This window comes from Amphibalanus amphitrite, unplaced genomic scaffold, assembly GCF_019059575.1.
Source record: "Amphibalanus amphitrite isolate SeventyFive unplaced genomic scaffold, NRLGWU_Aamphi_draft 001969F_arrow, whole genome shotgun sequence".
Taxonomy (NCBI): domain Eukaryota; kingdom Metazoa; phylum Arthropoda; class Thecostraca; order Balanomorpha; family Balanidae; genus Amphibalanus; species Amphibalanus amphitrite.
This window is the reverse complement of record NW_024883462.1, coordinates 33546-56736: the sequence shown is the minus strand read 5'-3', so window position 1 is coordinate 56736 and position 23191 is coordinate 33546. Positions and strand designations below refer to the sequence as shown.

The 23191-nt window shown below is 45.3% G+C and overlaps 1 protein-coding gene across 1 annotated transcript; it reads left to right on the top strand.

The window, feature by feature from the left end:
* Window positions 1-2115: 2115 nt before the first annotated feature.
* On the top strand, window positions 2116-23170 carry LOC122375959 (solute carrier family 45 member 3-like). Its single transcript, XM_043355576.1, has 10 exons — window positions 2116-2210; window positions 18061-18273; window positions 18841-19021; window positions 19581-19771; window positions 20036-20201; window positions 20561-20741; window positions 20941-21078; window positions 21310-21415; window positions 21794-22017; window positions 22165-23170. Exons 2-10 carry the CDS (start codon window positions 18108-18110, stop codon window positions 22501-22503), a joined length of 1692 nt encoding a protein of 563 aa, XP_043211511.1. The 5' UTR covers window positions 2116-2210; window positions 18061-18107; the 3' UTR covers window positions 22504-23170.
* The last annotated feature ends 21 nt before the right edge of the window (window positions 23171-23191 follow it).

Below are 23191 nucleotides of genomic sequence, written 5' to 3'. Positions count from 1 at the left end.
ATCTCAACTCAAAAACTTATGTTGGTGGGATCAGGGATGGTCACTTTAACAAATGTCAACCTAAGGTACTGAAGTCGTCTTTCTTCCAGCATCAGCGACTTCCACAAGATCCACACTGGTTTTATACGTCTGTACCTAAGCATCTATTCCATAAAGTACCTACATGTTTCACGGAAGATGGAATGGTCGTGCCGTTACAACCATTTACGAGCCATACAGCCATGTATTTTGCAGCCATTACGAGCTACGCCACAAGCGGCTGTAATGGCACCTTTTTAATGATCAATATACCTTGCAACGGATTAGCTTTGGAACATTAAGACAAAAATATGCTCTATGAGTTGTCAAAAGTGACCTTAACGGTCCTTAAGGTACCAATTGTAACACTGTTACATTTTGATTTAAGCATAAATCATAACTATAGGACAGGTATACACGGGGTTAGGAAGCAATCCCGCTTATTTTACCTCTTATTGGGAAACATTATAAAGCTTGTACTTATCTTTTATTCATTTAATTGATTTCATGATAGTATGCATGGTATGAGGAAGTGTGAGGCATTATTTGTCCTAAGTCATTCCAGACATTCGCTTCTATTTTTCTTGGTTTTATGCAGGGCTGCGGAGTCGATGGATTTTCGGCGACTCCGACTCCGACTCCGACTCAGGCTTTCAAAAACCAGCTCCGACTCCGACTCCGACTCCGGGCAGAATTGTCGACTCCGACCGACTCCAACTCCCGACTCTGACTCCGCAGACCTAGCAGGGCTGCGGAGTCGACAGATTTTCGGTGACTCCGACTCCGACTCCGGCTCGGGTTTCTAAAATCGACTCCGACTCCGACTCCAACTCCGGTCACAACTGTCGACTCCGACCGACTCCGACTCCGACTCCGACTCCGACTCCGCAGCCCTGGTTTTATGTAATGGTTTTGGTTTTATGTAAGTTCAGCTATTGTCCAGCAATGTCTATAATGTTTTGTACCATTTTTGAAGACACTTCAATGCCAGCTACTGCTTGGTAACTCGCTGATGGCACCACTCATCTGTCAAAGCTTCATAATGTGGTCTCAAGGCCATCAGTGACTTCATTTTCCTCCATCCCCATATCAGCCTCGTTGCGTGCTCGGACGCCTGGTTAAGCTTCTATCGATGCTTCTTCCCTGTACCTACAGGCTACATCAGCAGCGAAAGGACAGCACGGGTGACGGCCAGGGGTCGGGTGGGTTGGCGACGCTTATAACCAGTTTCATGTCCGGCCTAACCCGCGCTCCGCGGGGGTATTCAGCCGAACGCACCTCGAGCTGACGTTGAAGGCATTAAGCGGTAGCTGGCAGCGTCGCGCTGGTTGGTGGAAACAGATTTTGCCCCTTTTTGCCAAGCTTCCTAACGGAGAGTCGTCGTAAGTCGAGAAACAGAGCAGTCAAAAGCTTTCAACTACACGGATCTTATTGAAGTATAACATTTTTCTGAAGCTGGTGACAGGTCAGGTCAAGGTCATATCATACCGTTTTTGACCTCGGACTGCAAAAAATCATGAAATATAATTGGAAAAGGAATAGAGTTTTTGAAATACAAACATATTTAGTAACCCTTAATTGTCATTCCTGTCAAATTCAAAAGGGTAAAACAATCGTATCTGGCCTTTTAGAGAGAGAAAGAGAGAAAGAGAGAGAGAGAGAGAGAGAGAGAGAGAGGTGAGAGAGAGAGATAGAGACAGAGAGAGAGAAAAGAGAGAGAGAGAGAGAGAGAGAGAGAGAGAGAGAGAGAGAGAGAGAGAGAGAGAGAGAGAGAGAGAGAGAGAGAGAGAGAGAGAGAGAGAGAGAGAGAGAGAGAGAGAGAGAGAAAGAGAAAAAACAAATTCTGTATTTACAGACCCATGGTTCATTAGCTGAGACTTCTACTATAAATGTAGAGTGGCGTGCCACCTTTTTACCACCTTTATCACCCTTAGCGCTGTTCTCTGTATCTCACATGAGGGGTATTTTTAGTTATGTTTTCAATGATGAATCCCAGTCGTGTTCGCCGTCCCATAAACCGGCCGCTCTACTCGGCTCTGCACGGCCCAGCTGGTCAGCGTGGGCCCACCCAGCGCCGCTCGCCGACGCGCCGTCGTCAGTCGGCGGCGGGGCGAGTGTCGGGTGACCGGCCCGCGGGCGGTGCTGTGGTGAAGCTGCGTCGGACTGCGGGCGGTGCAGCGGCGCGCTGGAAGGTGAGTGAGACGTGCCGCGGCGCATCTGCGACGCTGCGCCGTCGGCGTCGGACCGGAAATGTTCATCGCCGGGCCATGCGCCGCTTCCTGTCGGCATCGGCAGCATTGATCGGCCGCTCCGGGCCGGCGCGGGACTGGGGCGGTGTTGGAGTCGACGTACAGCCGCCCTGCACGGCATCTGAGCTGGGTGGCCGCCCAAGGCGAGACAAAGACTCGGGCTGTGGCCGACGATACTTGGTTTGAGCTGCGTCCGCAGTTGGTTCGAGCTCAGAACGCTCTGTGGTGGTACTTACAGGCTGCTCGTGGCTCATAGCTGGCGGCTGCAGAACTGCTGATCTGGGAAACAGATGTACGCTGCAGGGGGAGGGGATCCAGAACCGTTACCATTCCAGCCGCCACTGGGGCGCTTTTTGATTTGGGCTGGACCACAAAGGAATGGAAGATACTTAAATAAAACTTAAGAGCATGCATGCCCATTAGCTATTTAATACGGCATTGGTGAATGCATCTCATTTATGGGGTCTCGGAATGCATGATTATTGATTACGATATACGGCTGCCTTGGAAATCTGTCAACATTTGCATAGTGTCGATAACGGAGCATACGGAACATTAGCATTAAACGTTCGTTTTAGGAAGATAGTCAATAATCATTAATCACGGTACTGCAGTCAGTTTTATGGTTTCAAGGATTAAACATAAGTTAACTCGAAATATGCGGGCATACACCAAACTTATTTTATCGCGGTATAAAATGCAATATGCTAGTGTTTCATGCATGGGGAACATTTTACCGGCAAATCAGTCGTTTAACCCTCGCCGGCACAGGGGGTTGATGCAACCCCCTAAGGTTTTTTTTCGCGAATAATTCGCGGAAAGAGCGGCCGATCGCGACGAAACTTAAAGTACCCTCGCACTGATCAATTTTACACCTACCCTTAAAATTGCATGACCCTGACCCAAATGACCTTTGACCTGTGACCTTCTTTCCGAGACCATGTTTGGCCGGAATCGCGATTCCGCGTATGTCGTCTCGCATCAACCGCGTGTTTGCAAGCTTTTCGTGGTTTCAAACGTTCAAACATGTGATATGAAGTTGCTCCCATGCATTAGAGAGTGGATGCCAAGGTCACATGAAGGTCAGGTCAGGTCATTGACCTTTGGTGACCTCGCCTCTCTTTTTCGAGTTTTACATGTTTCTAGGCTAGTTTTTGGGGCTGAATTCGAATTTAGCAACCATTTGAACATTTACGAAGTAGTTTAGGTGCCTTCGTAACATGTTACAAAGCTGTCAGAGGCGGTTGACACGTACTACGAATGACCGTCACTACTCCTACTGTTTGACCTGACCTGACTTGACCCGACCTGGTCAAAATGCTTGAATACATCATCTGTGATCAAAACTAACACGATATTCGTGATCAGCACCCCGAAAAGCCCCACAGCAGCCACACTTTACGACTTTCTAACAGGTCCCGATTTTCCCGACTTTTTGGTCATTGACCTGACCTGCAAGGTCAACCGATGACCTAGAACCTTAAAATTGGGTGTCATTGGCTTCCTCTCGTGACGCGCAACACGCTCCTTTTTCCGTGAAGGTCAATCTCGATCAGGGGCCAAACGTGAGGGGGGAGGATCGTACCCCCTGTGCCGTCGAAGGACCCAAAATGACCTGGGCCGGCGAGGGTTAAAATTAATGATGCACATGTATAATGCGCTCATTTGCTCAAAGAACTTAATGGACTTTAGGAATTAATCTAGATCTAATATGCCATAGATAAAAAGCTTAAATATTTGTCTTAAAATGAGACGTGCGTGAAGTTAGCGTCGTATTCCGCGACGGATTCAGCGTCGAGTCCGAATTTGAACTAATCCCAACCTATCCGATGCAGTTTGGGACGCTGATTCCGAATATCGTTTTCATTTCAAATTTCAAGGTCATCTTCAAGGTCAAATCACGGATTGAAATTGAGTCCCCGATTTTTCCTACACCGATCGTCCGATCCGATTTCTGAAGGTTGCATTCGATAGCTAGGGTCAGAATCTCGAATTCCCTCATATATACCTTATTAAAAATATTTGACCTTAAAGGTCAAATCACGGATTGAAATTTTGAGTCCCCTATTTTTTCTACACCGATCGTCCGATCCAATTTCTGATGGTCGCATTCGATAGCTAGGGTCAGAATCTCGAGTTCCCTAATATATACCTTATTAAAAATATTTGACCTTAAAGGTCAAATCACGGATTAAAATTTTGAGTCCCCTATTTTTTCTACACCGATCGTCCGATCCGAATTCTGATGGTCGCATTCGATAGCTAGGGTCAGAATCTCGAGTTCCCTTATATATACCTTATTAAAAATATTTGACCTTAAAGGTCAAATCACGGATTGAAATTTTGAGTCCCCCTATTTTTTCTACACCGATCGTCTGATCCAATTTCTGATGGTCGCATTCGATAGCTAGGGTCAGAATCTCGAGTTCCCTAATATATATCTCATTAAAAATATTTGACCTTAAAGGTCAAATCACGGATTGAAATTTTGAGTCCCCCTATTTTTTCTACACCGATCGTCCGATCCCATTTCTGATGGTCGCATTCGATAGCTAGGGTCAGAATCTCGAGTTCCCTAATATAAATCTTATTAAAAATATTTGACCTTAAAGGTCAAATCACGGATATTTGACCTTAAAAGTCACATCACGGATTGAAATTTTGAGTCCCCCGATTTTTTCTACACCGATCGTCTGATCCGATTTCTGAAGGTCGCATTCGATAGCTAGGGTCAGAATCTCGAATTCCCTAATATATATCTTATTAAAAATATTTGACCTTAAAGGTCAAATCACGGATTGAAATTTTGAGTCCCCCTATTTTTTCTACACCGATCGTCCGAACCCATTTCTGATGGTCGCATTCGATAGCTAGGGTCAGAATCTCGAGTTCCCTAATATATACCTTATTAAAAATATTTGACCTTAAAGGTCAAATCACGGATTGAAATTTTGAGTCCCCCTATTTTTTCTACACCGATCGTCCGATCCGAATTGTGATGGTCGCATTCGATAGCTAGGGTCAGAATCTCGAGTTCCCTAACATATATCTTATTAAAAATATTTGACCTTAAAGGTCAAATCACGGATATTTGACCTTAAAGGTCACATCACGGATTGAAATTTTGAGTCCCCGATTTTTTTCTACACCGATCGCCCGATCCGATTTCTGAAGGTCGCATTCGATAGCTAGGGTCAGAATCTCGGATTCCCTAATATATACCTTATTAAAAATATTTGACCTTAAAGGTGAAATCACGGATTGAAATTTTGAGTCCCCATATTTTTTCTACACCGATCGTCCGAACCAATTTCTGATGGTCGCATTCGATAGCTAGGGTCAGAATCTCGAGTTCCCTAATATATACCTTATTAAAAATATTTGACCTTTAAGGTCAAATCACGGATTGAAATTTTGAGTCCCCCTATTTTTTCTACACCGATCGTCCGATCCGAATTCTGATGGTCGCATTCGATAGCTAGGGTCAGAATCTCGAGTTCCCTAATATATACCTTATTAAAAATATTTGACCTTAAAGGTCAAATCACGGATTGAAATTTTGAACCCCCCTATTTTTTCTACACGGGTCGTCCGATCCGATTTTTGAAGGTCGCATTCGATAGCTAGGGTCAGAATCTCGAATTCCATAATATATACCTTATTAAAAATATTTGACCTAAAGGTCAAATCACGGATTGAAATTTTGAGTCCCCAATTTTTTCTACACCGATCGTCCGATCCGAATTCTGATGGTCGCATTCGATAGCTAGGGTCAGAATCTCGAGTTCCTTGATATATACCTTATTAAAAATATTTGACCCTAAAGGTCAAATCACGGAATGAAATTTTGAGTCCCCTATTTTTTCTACACCGATCGTCCGATCCGAATTGTGATGGTCGCATTCGATAGCTAGGGTCAGAATCTCGAGTTCCCTAATATATATCTTATTAAAAATATTTGACCTTAAAGGTCAAATCACGGATATTTGACCTTAAAGGTCACATCACGGATTGAAATTTTAAGTCCCCCGATTTTTTCTACACCGATCGTCTGATCCGATTTCTGAAGGTCGCATTCGATAGCTAGGGTCACAATCTCGAATTCCCTAATATATACCTTATTAAAAATATTTGACCTTTATAGGGGGACTCAAAATTTCAATCCGTGATGTGACCTTTAAGGTCAAATATCCGTGATTTGACCTTTAAGGTCAAATATTTTTAATAAGGTATATATAAGGGAACTCGAGATCCTGACCCTAGCTATCGAATGCGACCATCAGAAATCGGATCGGACGATCGGTGTAGAAAAAATAGGGGTACTCAAAATTTCAATCCGTGATTTGACCTTTAAGGTCAAATATTTTTAATAAGGTATATATTAGGGAACTCGAGATTCTGACCCTGGCTATCGAATGCGACCATCAGAAATTGGATCGGACGATCGGTGTAGAAAAAATAGGGGGACTCAAAATTTCGATCCGTGATTTGACCTTTAAGGTCAAATATTTTTAATAAGGTATATAATAGGGAATTCGAGATTCTGACCCTAGCTTTCGAATGCGACCTTCAGAAATCGGATCGGACGATCGGTGTAGAAAAAATCGGGGGACTCAAAATTTCAATCCGTGATGTGACCTTTAAGGTCAAATATCCGTGATTTGACCTTTAAGGTCAAATATTTTTAATAAGGTATATATAAGGGAACTCGAGATTCTGACCCTAGCTATCGAATGCGACCATCAGAATTTGGATCGGACGATCGGTGTAGAAAAAATAGGGGACTCAAAATTTCAATCCGTGATTTGACCTTTAAGGTCAAATATTTTTAATAAGGTATATATTAGGGAACTCGAGATTCTGACCCTAGCTATCGAATGCGACCATCAGAAATGGGATCGGACGATCGGTGTAGAAAAAATAGGGGGACTCAAAATTTCAATCCGTGATTTGACCTTTAAGGCCAAATATTTTTAATAAGGTATATACTAGGGAATTCGAGATTCTGACCCTAGCTATCGAATGCGACCTTCAGAAATCGGATCGGACGATCGGTGTAGAAAAAAATCGGGGACTCAAAATTTCAATCCGTGATTTGACCTTTAAGGTCAAATATTTTTTAATAAGTATATATTAGGGAACTCGAGATTCTGACCCTAGCTATCGAATGCGACCATCAGAAATGGAATCGGACGATCGGTGTAGAAAAAATAGGGGGACTCAAAATTTCAATCCGTGATTTGACCTTTAAGGTCAAATATTTTTAATAAGGTATATATTAGGGAACTCGAGATTCTGACCCTAGCTATCGAATGCGACCATCAGAAATTGGATCAGACGATCGGTGTAGAAAAAAATAGGGGGACTCAAAATTTCAATCCGTGATTTGACCTTTAAGGTCAAATATTTTTAATAAGGTATATATTCGGGAACTCGAGATTCTGACCCTAGCTATCGAATGCGACCATCAGAAATTGGATCGGACGATCGGTGTAGAAAAAATAGGGGGACTCAAAATTTCAATCCGTGATTTGACCTTTAAGGTCAAATATTTTTTAATAAGGTATATATTAGGGAATTCGAGATTCTGACCCTAGCTATTGAATGCGACCTTCAGAAATCGGATCGGACGATCGGTGTAGAAAAAATCGCGGGACTCAAAATTTCAATCCGTGATGTGACTTTTAAGGTCAAATATCCGTGATTTGACCTTTAAGGTCAAATATTTTTAATAAGGTATATATTAGGAAACTCGAGATTCTGACCCTAGCTATCGAATGCGACCATCAGAAATCGGATCAGACGATCGGTGTAGAAAAAATAGGGGACTCAAAATTTCAATCCGTGATTTGACCTTTAATGTCAAATATTTTTAATGAGGTATATATTAAGGAACTCGAGATTTTGACCCTAGCTATCGAATGCGACCATCAGAATTCGGATCGGCCGATCGGTGTAGAAAAAATAGGGGGATTCAAAATTTCAATCCGTGATTTGACCTTTAAGGTCAAATATTTTTAATAAGTTATATATTAGGGAACTCGAGATTCTGACCCTAGCTATCGAATGCGACCATCAGAAATTGGTTCGGACGATCGTTGTAGAAAAAATAGGGGGACTCAAAATTTCAATCCGTGATTTGAACTTTAAGGTCAAATATTTTTAATAAGGTATATATTAGGGAACTCGAGATTCTGACCCTAGCTATCGAATGCGACCGTCAGAAATTGGATCGGACGATCGGTGTAGAAAAATTAGGGGGACTCAAAATTTCAATCCGTGATTTGACCTTTAAGGTCAAATATTTTTTATTAAGGTATATATTAGGGAATTCGAGATTCTGACCCTAGCTATCGAATGCGACCTTCAGAAATCGGATCGGACGATCGGTGTAGAAAAAATCGCGGGACTCAATATTTCAATCCGTGATTTGACCTTTAAGGTCAAATATTTTTAATAAGGTATATCCTTAGGTGTTGTTTTTATCCGCTGGGACTGAGAGCGTGAGATGATGTTTTTCGTACTCCAGCGTAGATGGGTAGCCATACGGCTTCCACGGTTGACAGTGATGGAAGCCGTATGGCTACCCATCTACGCTGGAGTACGAAAAACATCATCTCACGCTCTCAGTCCCAGCGGATAAAAACAACACCTAAGAATGATCCGCATAAAACTTGGCAGAAAGCTCGTTAAAGTACTTGGTCTGTATAGCTCAGAGGTAGAGCATTGGAGCGCTAATCCAAAGGCCCGGGGTTCGAGTCCCCGTACAGCCCAAAGCTTTAACGAGCTTGCAAAAGATGACTGATGTCATCACTGTCAACCATGGAAGCCGTATGGCTACCCATCTACGCTGGAGTACGAAAAACATCATCTCACGCTCTCAGTCCCAGCGGATAAAAACAACACCTAAGAATGATCCGCATAAAACTTGGCAGAAAGCTCGTTAAAGTACTTGGTCTGTATAGCTCAGAGGTAGAGCATTGGAGCGCTAATCCAAAGGCCCGGGGTTCGAGTCCCCGTACAGCCCAAATCTTTAACGAGCTTGCAAAAGATGACTGATGTCATCCAGGGGGGCGACACGGCCATTCGCGCAATGTATTAATTTATGGGCCGCGCGGGGCCTCGCGATGACGCGGCTGGAGGCAACTGCTCAGCGCGCTAGGATACTTCTGGCGGGGCCGGGCGCTGGACGGTGTGCAATGAATGGGTTATGGTCGGGCAGACAGGGATGAGGTATTGAATTTGAATTGACATCAGCAATCGGGTGGGGAAGGAGAACGTTTCTAATCGAGCTTGGGATGGGGAAAGCCGAAAATATCACGATCGGCTCATAGCTCAGACAGGGCCGGGTGCCGTACCATGTGTTGTATATTCAGGCGGGCAGACAGAGACGAGTTATTGGATTTAAATTCACCTTACCATCGGTTTCTGGTGGGGTTTGAAGACGTTTTTAGTCAAGCTCGGAGTGGGGCAACCCACTGGCGGATACAGGGGAAGGCATTTGGGGCAAATGTCTTTCCCCACATTGGCAGCGCCCGAAATCGCTTTTCGAGAATAAAAGAAAACTTCACAACTTTTCTGAGAAAATGTTGGTTAATCACACTGCACAGCAGTGCGCTAGGAATCGAAATCCGAGTTTTTTTTAAATTAATTCCGAGAAACCTTTTTGGGGTAAGCCCCCGCAGTGTCCAAGACCGCTTCCTGGATCCGCCAGTTGTGAATAAGTCACGGTCGATACCGAGCTTCGGCGGGACCAGGCGCTGTATGTTCTTCCAATGAAGAGGTGGACAGACACCTAGCCCCACATGCTACTGCTATGCCCGTGCTTCTGTGGGTGAAGCACTAAAGCATCACGGAATCCCACAGGACCTGCGAGTCGACGAGGTGGCCGCTTTGGCCGCCGGGTACTGCAGCTCCCTGGAGTTGCCTGGGACCGATGGCAAAACAACAGCTCCGGCGGTGCCCCTATGGGCCGTAGTAATTAGTGAATTCCTTCTTGTAATGTAGAGATCATATCCTCAATGATCTCCATTACCATTTTATATTCCTAAACAGTATGACAGAACAATTATGCCTGCCTACGTTCAGGCATTACCTCTGATGGTCATACGCCCAGTACAACATGTGTTGTCTGTCAAACAACAATCGACGACAGGATCCCTTATCATCTCTTAAGCCATCGGTTGTCAATTCACCCACCCCGTTTCCCTAAAAATAGACGGTCAGATTCGGTCTGGGTCCTTACGACCCTTCTAGATTCGCCAGAGACGGGATCGGATCGCCGTCATTGCACCCGTCTTAGTGTCTTTAATACTATGACATCTTCGACCACGGACGTCGGACGGGGTGATCGTTCCACGAATGTACGCACCATCCAGGCCTAGGATGCATCGAGGTTTAAAAGAATGCAGTCTGTAGATCAATCAACATAAAAATGGTGGTATGCAACCACATTAAAATATCTCCCCGGCTCCCGCAACGTTCCAACGCCCCTCCGTTATGCATTCGCCTTGTGTGTCCGCCGAGCCGGCTTGCCTCCAATGACGTCATCGGCCGGCCGGCGGCGATCAAGGTCAAACGGCTGGTGTCCTTACCTGGAGTTCTATAGCCTTGATGTCATCACTGTCAACCGTGGAAGCCGTATGGCTACCCATCTACGCTGGAGTACGAAAAACATCATCTCACAATAAGGTATATATTAGGGAACTCGAGATTCTGACCCTGGCTATCGAATGCGACCATCAGAAATTGGATCGGACGATCGGTGTAGAAAAAATAGGGGGACTCAAAATTTCGATCCGTGATTTGACCTTTAAGGTCAAATATTTTTAATAAGGTATATAATAGGGAATTCGAGATTCTGACCCTAGCTTTCGAATGCGACCTTCAGAAATCGGATCGGACGATCGGTGTAGAAAAAATCTGGGGACTCAAAATTTCAATCCGTGATGTGACCTTTAAGGTCAAATATCCGTGATTTGACCTTTAAGGTCAAATATTTTTAATAAGGTATATATAAGGGAACTCGAGATTCTGACCCTAGCTATCGAATGCGACCATCAGAATTTGGATCGGACGATCGGTGTAGAAAAAATAGGGGACTCAAAATTTCAATCCGTGATTTGACCTTTAAGGTCAAATATTTTTAATAAGGTATATATTAGGGAACTCGAGATTCTGACCCTAGCTATCGAATGCGACCATCAGAAATGGGATCGGACGATCGGTGTAGAAAAAATAGGGGGACTCAAAATTTCAATCCGTGATTTGACCTTTAAGGCCAAATATTTTTAATAAGGTATATACTAGGGAATTCGAGATGCTGACCCTAGCTATCGAATGCGACCTTCAGAAATCGGATCGGACGATCGGTGTAGAAAACAATCGGGGACTCAAAATTTCAATCCGTGATTTGACCTTTAAGGTCAAATATTTTTTAATAAGTAGGGGAGAGTGGGGCAATGGCGACACCATAAGCATTTTGCTCAATAGCTTAGCTATTTGAAGCTATTTTATGGTGATTTTGACTGTGCTTATAGCCAAAGGAATAGGCTTTCAGATAGCACCCAGTTTTAGTATCTCAGATCACTGATGACAGATTCAGAGCCTACGCGAAAATGTGGTGAAAAATGGAGGTGCAAAAAAGCGAGGGGTAATGCCGGCCACTAAGTGTAATAGCACAAAAAGTCGAAATATCGTCACTGGTATTCATCCTTAAACCGTTCTTTCGATGGAAATTTAAGTGAGAATTAAGAAACGACAACTGTTACTGAAAAGTTAACAGTGCACTGCACTGCAACACAACATTGCACTCGCTGCAACACAACAGCGCGGCGCCAACAGAGCAGCAAACTAACACAACCGTAAACAGCAAGCAAACTAACACAGCCGTAAACACAGCAACCCGAAACGTTGAGCTTTAACGACAGAAGTCGCAAACAAAACCGTGTGGAGTCATTCCGGACACGTGTCCGGTATTACCCCGAGGTCAGCTTTATTTTAAGAAAGCAGGCAGCAGTCAAAGGCATTGCGTCGCTGACGCCTCACATCCAGCAGTCGCCTAAGAAAGGCTTAATTGAAGGTCATTGCAAAGCAGCACTTCTGAAAATGCGTTAACACATCTCACAGTCAGCAAATAGATGCAACAAAAATTAAAAATCAGATACGAAAAACACATTTAACGCTATAAAAATGAAAATAATGGAGCTACCGTGACAAACTTGCACCACGTGCTAGAATGGCGCTCAACTGAAATGTAAACAACATCAGCTGATTAGTGATGGACAAAGGACTCACTAGAGATGGGTGGCCGGCATTACCCACCGTCCGCCATTGCCCCGCTCTCCCCTATATATTAGGGAACTCGAGATTCTGACCCTAGCTATCGAATGCGACCATCAGAAATGGAATCGGACGATCGGTGTAGAAAAAATAGGGGGACTCAAAATTTCAATCCGTGATTTGACCTTTAAGGTCAAATATTTTTAATAAGGTATATATTAGGGAACTCGAGATTCTGACCCTAGCTATCGAATGCGACCATCAGAAATTGGATCAGACGATCGGTGTAGAAAAAAATAGGGGGACTCAAAATTTCAATCCGTGATTTGACCTTTAAGGTCAAATATTTTTAATAGGGTATATATTAGGGAACTCGAGATTCTGTCCCTAGCTATCAAATGCGACCATCAGAATTCGGATCGGACGATCGGTGTAGAAAAAATAGGGGGACTCAAAATTTCAATCCGTGATTTGACCTTTAAGGTCAAATATTTTTAATAAAGTATATATTAGGGAACTCGAGATTCTGACCCTAGCGATCGAATGCGACCATCAGAATTCGGATCGGACGATAGGTGTAGAAAAAATAGGGGACTCAAAATTTCAATCCGTGATTTGACCTTTAAGGTCAAATATTTTTAATAAGGTATATATTCGGGAACTCGAGATTCTGACCCTAGCTATCGAATGCGACCATCAGAAATTGGATCGGACGATCGGTGTAGAAAAAATAGGGGGACTCAAAATTTCAATCCGTGATTTGACCTTTAAGGTCAAATATTTTTTAATAAGGTATATATTAGGGAATTCGAGATTCTGACCCTAGCTATCGAATGCGACCTTCAGAAATCGGATCGGACGATCGGTGTAGAAAAAATCGCGGGACTCAAAATTTCAATCCGTGATGTGACTTTTAAGGTCAAATATCCGTGATTTGACCTTTAAGGTCAAATATTTTTAATAAGGTATATATTAGGAAACTCGAGATTCTGACCCTAGCTATCGAATGCGACCATCAGAAATCGGATCAGACGATCGGTGTAGAAAAAATAGGGGGACTCAAAATTTCAATCCGTGATTTGACCTTTAATGTCAAATATTTTTAATGAGGTATATATTAAGGAACTCGAGATTTTGACCCTAGCTATCGAATGCGACCATCAGAATTCGGATCGGCCGATCGGTGTAGAAAAAATAGGGGACTCAAAATTTCAATCCGTGATTTGACCTTTAAGGTCAAATATTTTTAATAAGGTATATATTAGGGAACTCGAGATTCTGACCCTAGCTATCGAATGCGACCATCAGAAATTGGTTCGGACGATCGTTGTAGAAAAAATAGGGGGACTCAAAATTTCAATCCGTGATTTGAACTTTAAGGTCAAATATTTTTAATAAGTTATATATTAGGGAACTCGAGATTCTGACCCTAGCTATCGAATGCGACCATCAGAAATTGGTTCGGACGATCGGTGTAGAAAAAATAGGGGACTCAAAATTTCAATCCGTGATTTGACCTTTAAGGTCAAATATTTTTAATAAGGTATATATTAGGGAACTCGAGATTCTGACCCTAGCTATCGAATGCGACCATCAGAAATCGGATCGGACGATCGGTGTAGAAAAAATTGGGGACTCAAAATTTCAATCCGTGATTTGACCTTTAAAGTCAAATATTTTTAATAAGGTATATATTAGGGAATTCGAGATTCTGACCCTAGCTATCGAATGCGACCTTCAGAAATCGGATCGGACGATCGGTGTAGGAAAAATCGGGGACTCAATTTCAATCCGTGATTTGGCCTTGAAGATGACCTTGAAATTTGAAATAAATACGATATTCGGAATCAGCGTCCCAAACTGCATCGGATAGGTTGGGTTTAGTTTAAATTCGGACTCGACGCTGAATCCGTCGCGGAATACGACGCTAACTTCACGCACGTTAAAATGAGGCTGAGTGATACCGTTTTGGTGATGTGTCTCGAAAGTTAAAAGAAAATTAGCGTTTATGTCTAACCATAAACCTCTGCATACACCAGAGAACCTAGAGAGGTCAGACGTTACAAAGGCCAATGGTGTTACACACCCTATAAAGTCATGCCTAAAACGGTGTCGAACCACATCAAACAATCCTTTGATAACATTAAATCCAAAGGATTGATTTATCGATTTTTTTTAATGTGCGCATATTTTTAAGTAGCTGCGACTGAAAGGCAGCATAATGAAACGACATGAGTTCTTTATTGATGCTCAAAATGTGAAACACATCCTTGTTTTAAAGTAAGTACCTAGTTATAAATTGTTTACATAAATCTAGTACTGAATGGTTTCTAAATTAATTAGTTCGAAGGCCAAAATTGTAAGAGGTGGAAATTCGGACACCGGTGTGTTGTAATACAAGTACTTTCGGCCTTCTTAAATTAGTCGGAAGCTGTTCTTAGCTTGAACTTTTGTTTTTTAGGGTGAACTATAATGGAAATAAATAAGCAAGATGTGGAAATTCGTGCACAGGTGTCGGATTATTTTTAGTCCTCTGCAGATAGGTCACCAGCTGTTCATCTATTGAACTCCTTTGGTTTTTGCTTCCTAACGAGGCCCTTTCGTTCTAATGAGACCTTTGCATAGCCGGAAGGATGAAAGGAATTAAGGGGAGACATCTGTCTGGGATTGGGCAGCCCCGCTGATGCCAGGGACGGGGCTGAGGCCGTCACCGTGAACAGGTCAACCAGTGCAGCTCCGCTAACGGACACTTACAGACAGTGCAGTTCACCGCACGTGAGCCTGCTCCTGAGGAGGTGCTACTCACGTCTGATGGAGGTGACCGGCCAGCCTGGATCAGGGGTTAGTGACGTGGAGGATAAGGAAATTTTGTCTTAACTGCAAACATAATTTACAAAATATCATAGGTAAGGAGGACTGTAAAGTTAATTACTCAATTAATAGCATACCCACAGTGTCTCACCATCCATCGTCATCTTATGACTTATCACCATCTCCGCTGTTTCATTCATCCAGCTCAGCCTGCTTTAGGCCTCTAGCATGACGCCGCTATTATCCCTGTCCGTTGGAAGCCCGAATTCTGTTCCACATTCACGTTTCCAGTCGAAAATACGCATGCCAACACAGCTGCACACGCCACACAGTCTCACTAACCAGACTTGACGAGATCCATCCGTCTGCCCGAGGCCAGTCCGACCAGCAAACAGGCTCGGACGGAGTGACGAGCGAGCTGCCCCGCTGCCAGCGGTATAAGACGGCTGGCAGCAGGCTGAAACACCGAGCTGCCAGCTCGCCGAATAGTCAGCTGACAGCTCGGCTCCGTTATCGATGACGTCAGAGACAGACAAGTGATGTCACGTCACTTGGAGATGAACTGATGTACTGATAGCCTTTCACCTCAACTGAAAGCTACGATGTTTATTTATGTCGATGATATGGTATGAATAAATAAGTGAATAAGTTATTAAATATTAATGCATTGATAGGTAGACGGTAATGGGACGTCACTGCAAGTTTTCTTTTAGAGTGATAAAATTCAACTGGCTACGTATCCATGGACTGATGTGGGCGGATACCGTATATAGAGAGTCGATGTATCTTTACGGTTGACCCAATCTACTCGTGCTTGTCAGGCTTTATGTCTTTAACGGGACCATTATCTGTGATTGCGTACTTTCATGACATGAGTCATTGAGTTATGACATATACGCCAAAGCTATTTTTGCATATTTTTTTTTTGCATGTCTGTATATGGCAGCAACAACGAGGGACGCAGATTGCATGAACGATTTTTGTCTTAATAATTTGGCTACCCATCCGGGCCATCATTCAGATCATTTATCGGAATATATCTGATAACCATAGGTTCCACAGTGCATGGTCATTGCGTGCGGCTGCGCTATCATATTGCTACCCCAAGCAATGCGCTGAAGTTTAACGATCGCTTTGCTCTCCTTCGGTGACTGATATGACCACTATCACCCGGATTTCGTTATCACCTGATACGCTATCCTCCGCTTCCGTCGCGGCGTGTGTCATCAGGTGGGGTCAGGGACAGGTGTGTCGCATGTTAAACAAGTCGAGGCAACTGAATAAAAGGTTTAGAGTGTTTGCATAAGAGCCACGCATTGTCAGTTTGCTTGGGAGCCACTGTGACACTATAGTTTTATGCGAATAAACCTAAATACGTTGTTAAATTTATAAATACTTACATACCTACTGTAAATATGTACAGTATTTGAATACTTTAATACTGTAAGTGTACATATCTAAATGTTAAGCCGAAATAATTTTAATAGCTAAAAATATAATCTCTAGCTCAAATAACTTGAATAGCAAAAGACCTACTTTACGGTAAAATGATCTTCCGCTCCAGAATGTTAAGTGGTCGTGGACGTGGTCTGGTGGCCGTCAGAACGCAACCGCCTACTAACGATACAAAACAACCCACCCGCCTGCTAACGACACAAAATGTGCGCCGCCACATCAGAGGACAACGGCTGCGTTTGTCGGTGCCGACATCCAAAACATTTACATGGTCTCACAGAAAAGCATCAGTGTTCTGCGTCCCATTTTATTATGTAATCTGTCATTTAACAACACATCTAGAAACACCGTCTTTTCAGGAAATTTTTGTCATCACAGCTTACATCATACGTCGTAGACAGGCATTGTTATGAAGAGAAAAAAGCGAGTGCTGTCAGGTTGACAATTCAAGTACTACTATAGCCATTCACCGTGCCATCTTTTCCGCTTGTGCCAGTGTTGCGTGACAGCGAAGCCACGGCCATCCATCTTATAGGCTAGCCTAAGCGTTTATCACCGAGCTCATATTCTTTTTGTTCATTTTGGCTCATCGTGATAGGTGAGCTTATACCAAAACCGTTCTGTTCACTTCGACTGACCTGCAGCCGCTACTTATACTCGCTTTTCCTTCACTCCGTTTGAAACTGCGGGGTATGCTGTTCCGCAATACACCGATGTACTGCGGCGCAGTCCGCACAGTTCTTCGACGGCTAATCGTGGATTTCTGTTGTAGGTATCCTTGTTTCGTTCGAAGCCCTATCACATCACATCCGCTCGGTCAACAGTGGCATATTACAACGGTTATATCGTTGTCCGTGATATAAAATGTAAGATATCCTTTTTAAATTGAACCGGGGTTTCAAATGCGACTAGGCAGACATTTTCAGAGCGATTCGATCATGATTTTGAGTGGACGAAAACTAACGCTTATTTAACAGCGTTAAATGATGGTTTTTTAGATGTCTGGTCTCTGTCTGCCCGTAGGCGGCAACCGGAAGGCTTACCATTAATGCTGTCGAATGTCGCCCGTACTGCATGAACTCTAGCGCTCTGCGCTTAGCAATTGAATGTTCGCTCTTTCGCCCTGTTACCATAAATTCACACACCGTTCACTGAGCTCAAATATGCTCACTGGTTCAATTGCTACAATTCTTATTTCTATATTTTGGACAGCCATACGATTCACGCAGCGCCTTCTGCCCCACAGTGCGGTGACCTCCGGCCGACCTCGGCGCCCGGTCACGGCCGGCGGGGATGGTGACGTCACCAGGGGGCGGGCCCTCGCTGCCCCGGCTGCTGCTGCTGAATATGGCGGCGTGCGGCGGCGAGCTGGGGTTCGCCTCTGTTACCACCATTGCGCCCACGCTGCTGAGACGCAGCAACTTCAGTGAGACGGCCATGAGCCTCACCATGGGCATCGGTAAGTTGGGACCGAGGTTCTGGGTAGAAGGTTAAAACTTAGAAAGTTAGAAGGTTAGAGGAGACAGGGTTAACATTTATATGCTTAGAAGTAACACACAATACCTGGTGCCACCTCTGTAATCGCATCGCTGCTATTTGGGAGAATTAACAGCCCTGTTAATTAACATGTTCCCGTTCCAACTTCCAAGTAAGCAGGCCACCATGCTAGGAGATACCGTTCGGCGTTCCCGCAGTGGCCTATAGGTAACTATGTGATGTCAATTACGGAAAATCGGAATACCGATACCAAACCAAATATCAACCAAAACTGTGGAGAAATACCGAAACCAAACCAACTTGGGAACATGAGGAAAATACCAACTTTTTACCGATTTCTTAGCCCCTTGAACAATAATAAATGAACATTAGCAAGGGTTCATGATACCAACAAAATACCAAACACATTAGGATTGAAATACCAAATGCCGAGTTGGTATTGGTTTGGTATCGGCGTACCAAAAAGTTGGTATCCGATTGACATCTCTACCTATAACCTTGCCTATAACCCTCTCTGCTTTGCCGCCAGGCCCGCTGCTGGCGCTGCTGGCCATGCCGACGCTGGGCCGCTGGTCGGACCGCTGCAGCAGCCGGATGGGCCGCCGGAAGCCGTTCCTGCTGGGCTACAGCGCGCTGCTGCTGCTGGGCATCAGCTGTCTGACGGGCGCCGCTGAGCTGTCGGCTGCCACGGCCGGCCTCCTCTCGGCGGAGTCAGTACAGAGCCACGGTGTGCATGCGGGACCGGGCCGGGGAGGCGGTGGCAGCGCAGCCGTGCTCGGTGTAGCGGAGTGTGCAGTGCACCTTCCGCAGGAAAATTGCTCGTTTTGGGGGGGCCCAGTGGCGTGGATGAGTGATCCGTTTTCATGGGAGATGCGTTTTACATGCCATGACTTTTTAAGAGACTACAGCTGTAGTGTATAGGCTAGACCAGACGTGCACACATACAGACTCCGTGGTCGGGCGGCTCAATGCGTTCCCAAATATTTGGACCAGAGGTGCTGCCATTTACATCATGGTAGATACTGTTCAGATATCATACAGACGCGTGCTGAATATTTACCCTCGTCTCAAACGATCCCGGTAAACATTAGCGTGGAACTTCACTCTTGTAAACATTTAGGCGCACATGGAAAATCACTTCGCTGACCTCGCGAGCCCTATGTGATGTAATCAACCTGTGATGTGACCTTGGTGCGTGCGTCACTGTCGTCCCGCTGACGGCGATGACGCGGCAGTGACGTCCACTGACACGAGGTCCGTGTCCGACAGGACGATCCTGCTGCTGAGTGTGGTCGTATGCACCTTCACCGCCCAGGTGTACTTCAACCCGTACCAGGCGCTCATCTCCGACATCTGCCGATCGGAGGAGGCCAACAGCCGCGGCTTCTCCGCGTTCGTCATGCTGGTCAACTTGGGCTCCATCGGCAGCAGCCTGCTCTTCTCATGGAACTGGTTCTCAGGTGAGCCTCTTCTTTATTAGGCCTCAGGCAAAATATTAAATCGCAAAATATTGTGCAGCAAAGTATGAAGCCTTCAAAGTAATTGAACAAAATAATGGAACGCCTCGATGTTCGATGCAAAGTCATGGAGTCGTTGATACCAGGCTGTCTCCATAGTTCTCCATGGTCTACCTGGTTACTATCAAGTACCAAGTGGTAACGAGACGTGAAGAGACGTCGCGACGCTTGGCGCAATCTGACGTGAGCAATGTTTCCGACCGGCAGACACGGTATTAACATCACAGCACATCACCTTCAAGGTGATAGCCGTGTTCATCACGCTGCAGACGGCAGTGACGCTCATCAGCGTTCGCGAGCCGCCGCTACTGCCGCCGCCGCTCGCGCCGCCGACCGCCAGCGACACCGCCAGCACCAACAGTGATGACGTGGGGTGGGTGAGGCACACAGAGCCCAGGACGTTCATATACTTTGTGACGTATTCGTGTTCGGATTCAGTATATGAGAGCATGAGCCTAGAGGGCGCTGATATTGGGAGGATAGACGTCGCAAATGGAAAACGAGATCAGAAAAATAATAGAGTATATGGACGAAAGGCTGGTTATGACCCAGCTTGAGCGCTGATTTGACGGCTACGTAAGTACTTGTACTTTCACATTTCAGTACCTGACAGTGACATGACATATGAAGAACCGTAGGCCGTGAGAGCTGCTTGCATGACGTGAAGTGAACACTGAACAGAAATAGTTGAACACATGTGCCTCAGTTTGCGCCGTGCTGCCATGGTTTCAGATACGCCAGCGACTCAGAGCAGGGCTCGCCGCTGATCCGGGTGCGGGGTCGCCGGTTAGCGGTGCTGCGTCACGGGGGTGTCGGCATCGGGGGCACCATCAGCAGCGGTCTGGACGGCCGGCGGATACTGCGTCGGCTGCTAATCACCCCGCTTCAGACCACGGCGCGGCTCGTAGGCCAGGTGACTATATGTGGGAATTTATAGATTCAGCTCGGTGTCTATGACGCACTATTTTTGGAGCATTCTGGACTCTTGATGTGCAAGAAAATGTCTGACCTACGTCACGTGTATTGATTGTTCACCGGATCATTGGGTCGAATTTATGTGGAACTCATCTTCGCCAAGCTCGTCTGACGTTATGTCGTGGCTATTTTCGCAGATCCTGCTGTGGCCCTATCAGATCTTCCGGGAGGTATACGACGCTCCGATGGTTTTACGCCGACTCTTTATTGTTGATGTGCTCTCGTGGACTGCGCTCATGTCCTTCTACATGTTCTTGGCCGACTATATGGGACAGGTAAGTTCATGAAGCAGATTTGCATTGCAATACAGGTCGAGGATGCAGAAACGATTGATTATAAGCCGATCAAGACACCAGCAGAATCATATAAGATTTTGTCGTTAGTTGTCGGATTATGAGCCTGCGCATAGATGTATATGGCCGTACATGTAGGTATGTGCGTTTACGTGGCCTAACTTCCCATTCCCAATAAGCGTCTCGGTCTCACCTGACCTGGCTCACCCTCAGGCGTTCGGGGGTCGAGCAGAGGACCCAGAGGGCTCTGAAGGTCGGGCCAAGTTTGACGCGGGTATCCGAATAGGCTCCCGAGGACTTCTCATAGACGCTGTGGCCGGTAAGACGTTTGTATCCATCCCATGTTCGTTGTTTGTTTATGTCGATTCGTTGTAGAGCCGACCGGGCCATGTTGCTGTCTGGTTGTCGCTGCACCAGATACAGTGTTTACGTGAAGGGTGACTCAAATACACGGTTGCTCCTGCAATTCGTACCCAGTAACTAATCCGTGCTTACGTGCGAGGAACATAGGCTGGTGATCTCTGTTCCTACATATATAAAGTATTTAATGCAATTTATGTAGACATTGTCATTAATGTGTCATCTTTATTCGTGGGAAAACGGTGCGAGGCACATACATATATGATTATGCCTTTGCTTTTCGAAAGCCCTGCCTCCCGATACCAGAGACCGACTTTTCTCGTTCTTTCTCTTCCAGGGAGCCTGTTCAGCCTGTTCTGCGCACCGTTGCTGACGCAGCGCCTGGGCCGGCGCGGCACCTACGTCCTCTGCCTGTCGTTGTTCAGCGTGTCCATGATGATGTTACCGCTGACATCGTCAGTGCCCGTGATATACCTGTTGTGCACGGTGATGGGATGCGGGTATGCCATCCTGGGCACGATACCCAATAGCCTGGTGACGCTCTACCACTATCAGCCCAAGGTGAGCCATTCGTTTAATTGTATACTGACGTTAAAGTAAGAAAAGTTCAGTTTTCTTCCGAATTCGACTTCTTTTATGACTCATTCACTTAACACTTATTCGTATAACTAGATTTTAACAAAACTTCTTCCTCGCCTTCTCCTTCAGATTTTCTTCGCGGACAAGCCGTCGAGCGAGTCTGCGGGTCTGGGTGAGAATTTCGCCATCCTGGACATGTCGTACTGCTTGGCGTCCATCCTGCCGTCGGTGACGCTGGGGTACCTGGTAGACACGTTCAGCATGCCTCAACTATATCTTCTGCTGGGCGGACTGCTGGGAGTCGTGTCCGCTGCTCTGGCCACCACGCTGATCTACAGGGCCGAGGACATGCCGCCCGCGGTAAAACCTCCTCCTCCTCCTCTGCCGGAGATGACGGCGACGCCGCTGAAGCTCGTGAGCTCGCCTCCGCCGGCTCCGTCGATACGAGCCTCCGAGGCGCTGGTGTAGCGACTCCTGCCGTCAAATTCGGCAGGGCAGACTGTGATCTGACGCGTCCCTAATCTGTGATCGCAGAACCGTATAGCCACCACGTGCCTACAAGGTACCGGCGACCGCAGCGCCGTGCCTCACTGTAGAACTAGCGCCGCGAACAACATATGTCTGTCGTAACATTAGCAGTGTATTCTCGTGGGGGGGGGGGGGGGGAGGGACTGGTAAAGATTGATATAAATCTTTAAGGTTTATCACCGTTTTACATACTGTTTGTAGGAATGGTTTGGTGGAAAATGACAATAAGGCGTGTTTTTAATGACTCTATCTTATTTTATCACGTGTTTACTGTACAACAGGGCGAGGCCTATTCAGTTTTGTTTTGAAGTTAGCGCAGGTTGATCTAAATGATAAAAAACGGTGTTTGACGATGCATTTTGGATTACGCAAGCAAACTTGCAAGATTTTATTGCGATGTGCCACGAAATAATGATTTGATACTACTGACTAGTGAGTAGGTATCAATGCGACTGCACCGGCATCATCCGAATGTACGAACAAATTTTCTTAAAGGGACCCTCCCACCTTAACATTAGTTTTGAGTTGAGATAGCCAAGTTTGCGGCCAGGCTCAGAAACCACCATTTATCCTGGTCGCAACCCCCGCAGCTTTATGGTGTTCAAGAAATTTCTTCCCTTTACTTGCA

Coding starts and splice junctions, on each gene's coding strand:
- LOC122375959 (XM_043355576.1), top strand. CDS start 18,108: ATGGTGACGTCACCAGGGGGCGGGCCCTCGCTGCCCCGGCTGCTGCTG. Junction 19,022..19,580: donor GCCGGCCTCCTCTCGGCGGA/GTCAGTACAGAG, acceptor CGTGTCCGACAG/GACGATCCTGCTGCTGAGTG. Junction 20,202..20,560: donor ACCAACAGTGATGACGTGGG/GTGGGTGAGGCA, acceptor CCATGGTTTCAG/ATACGCCAGCGACTCAGAGC.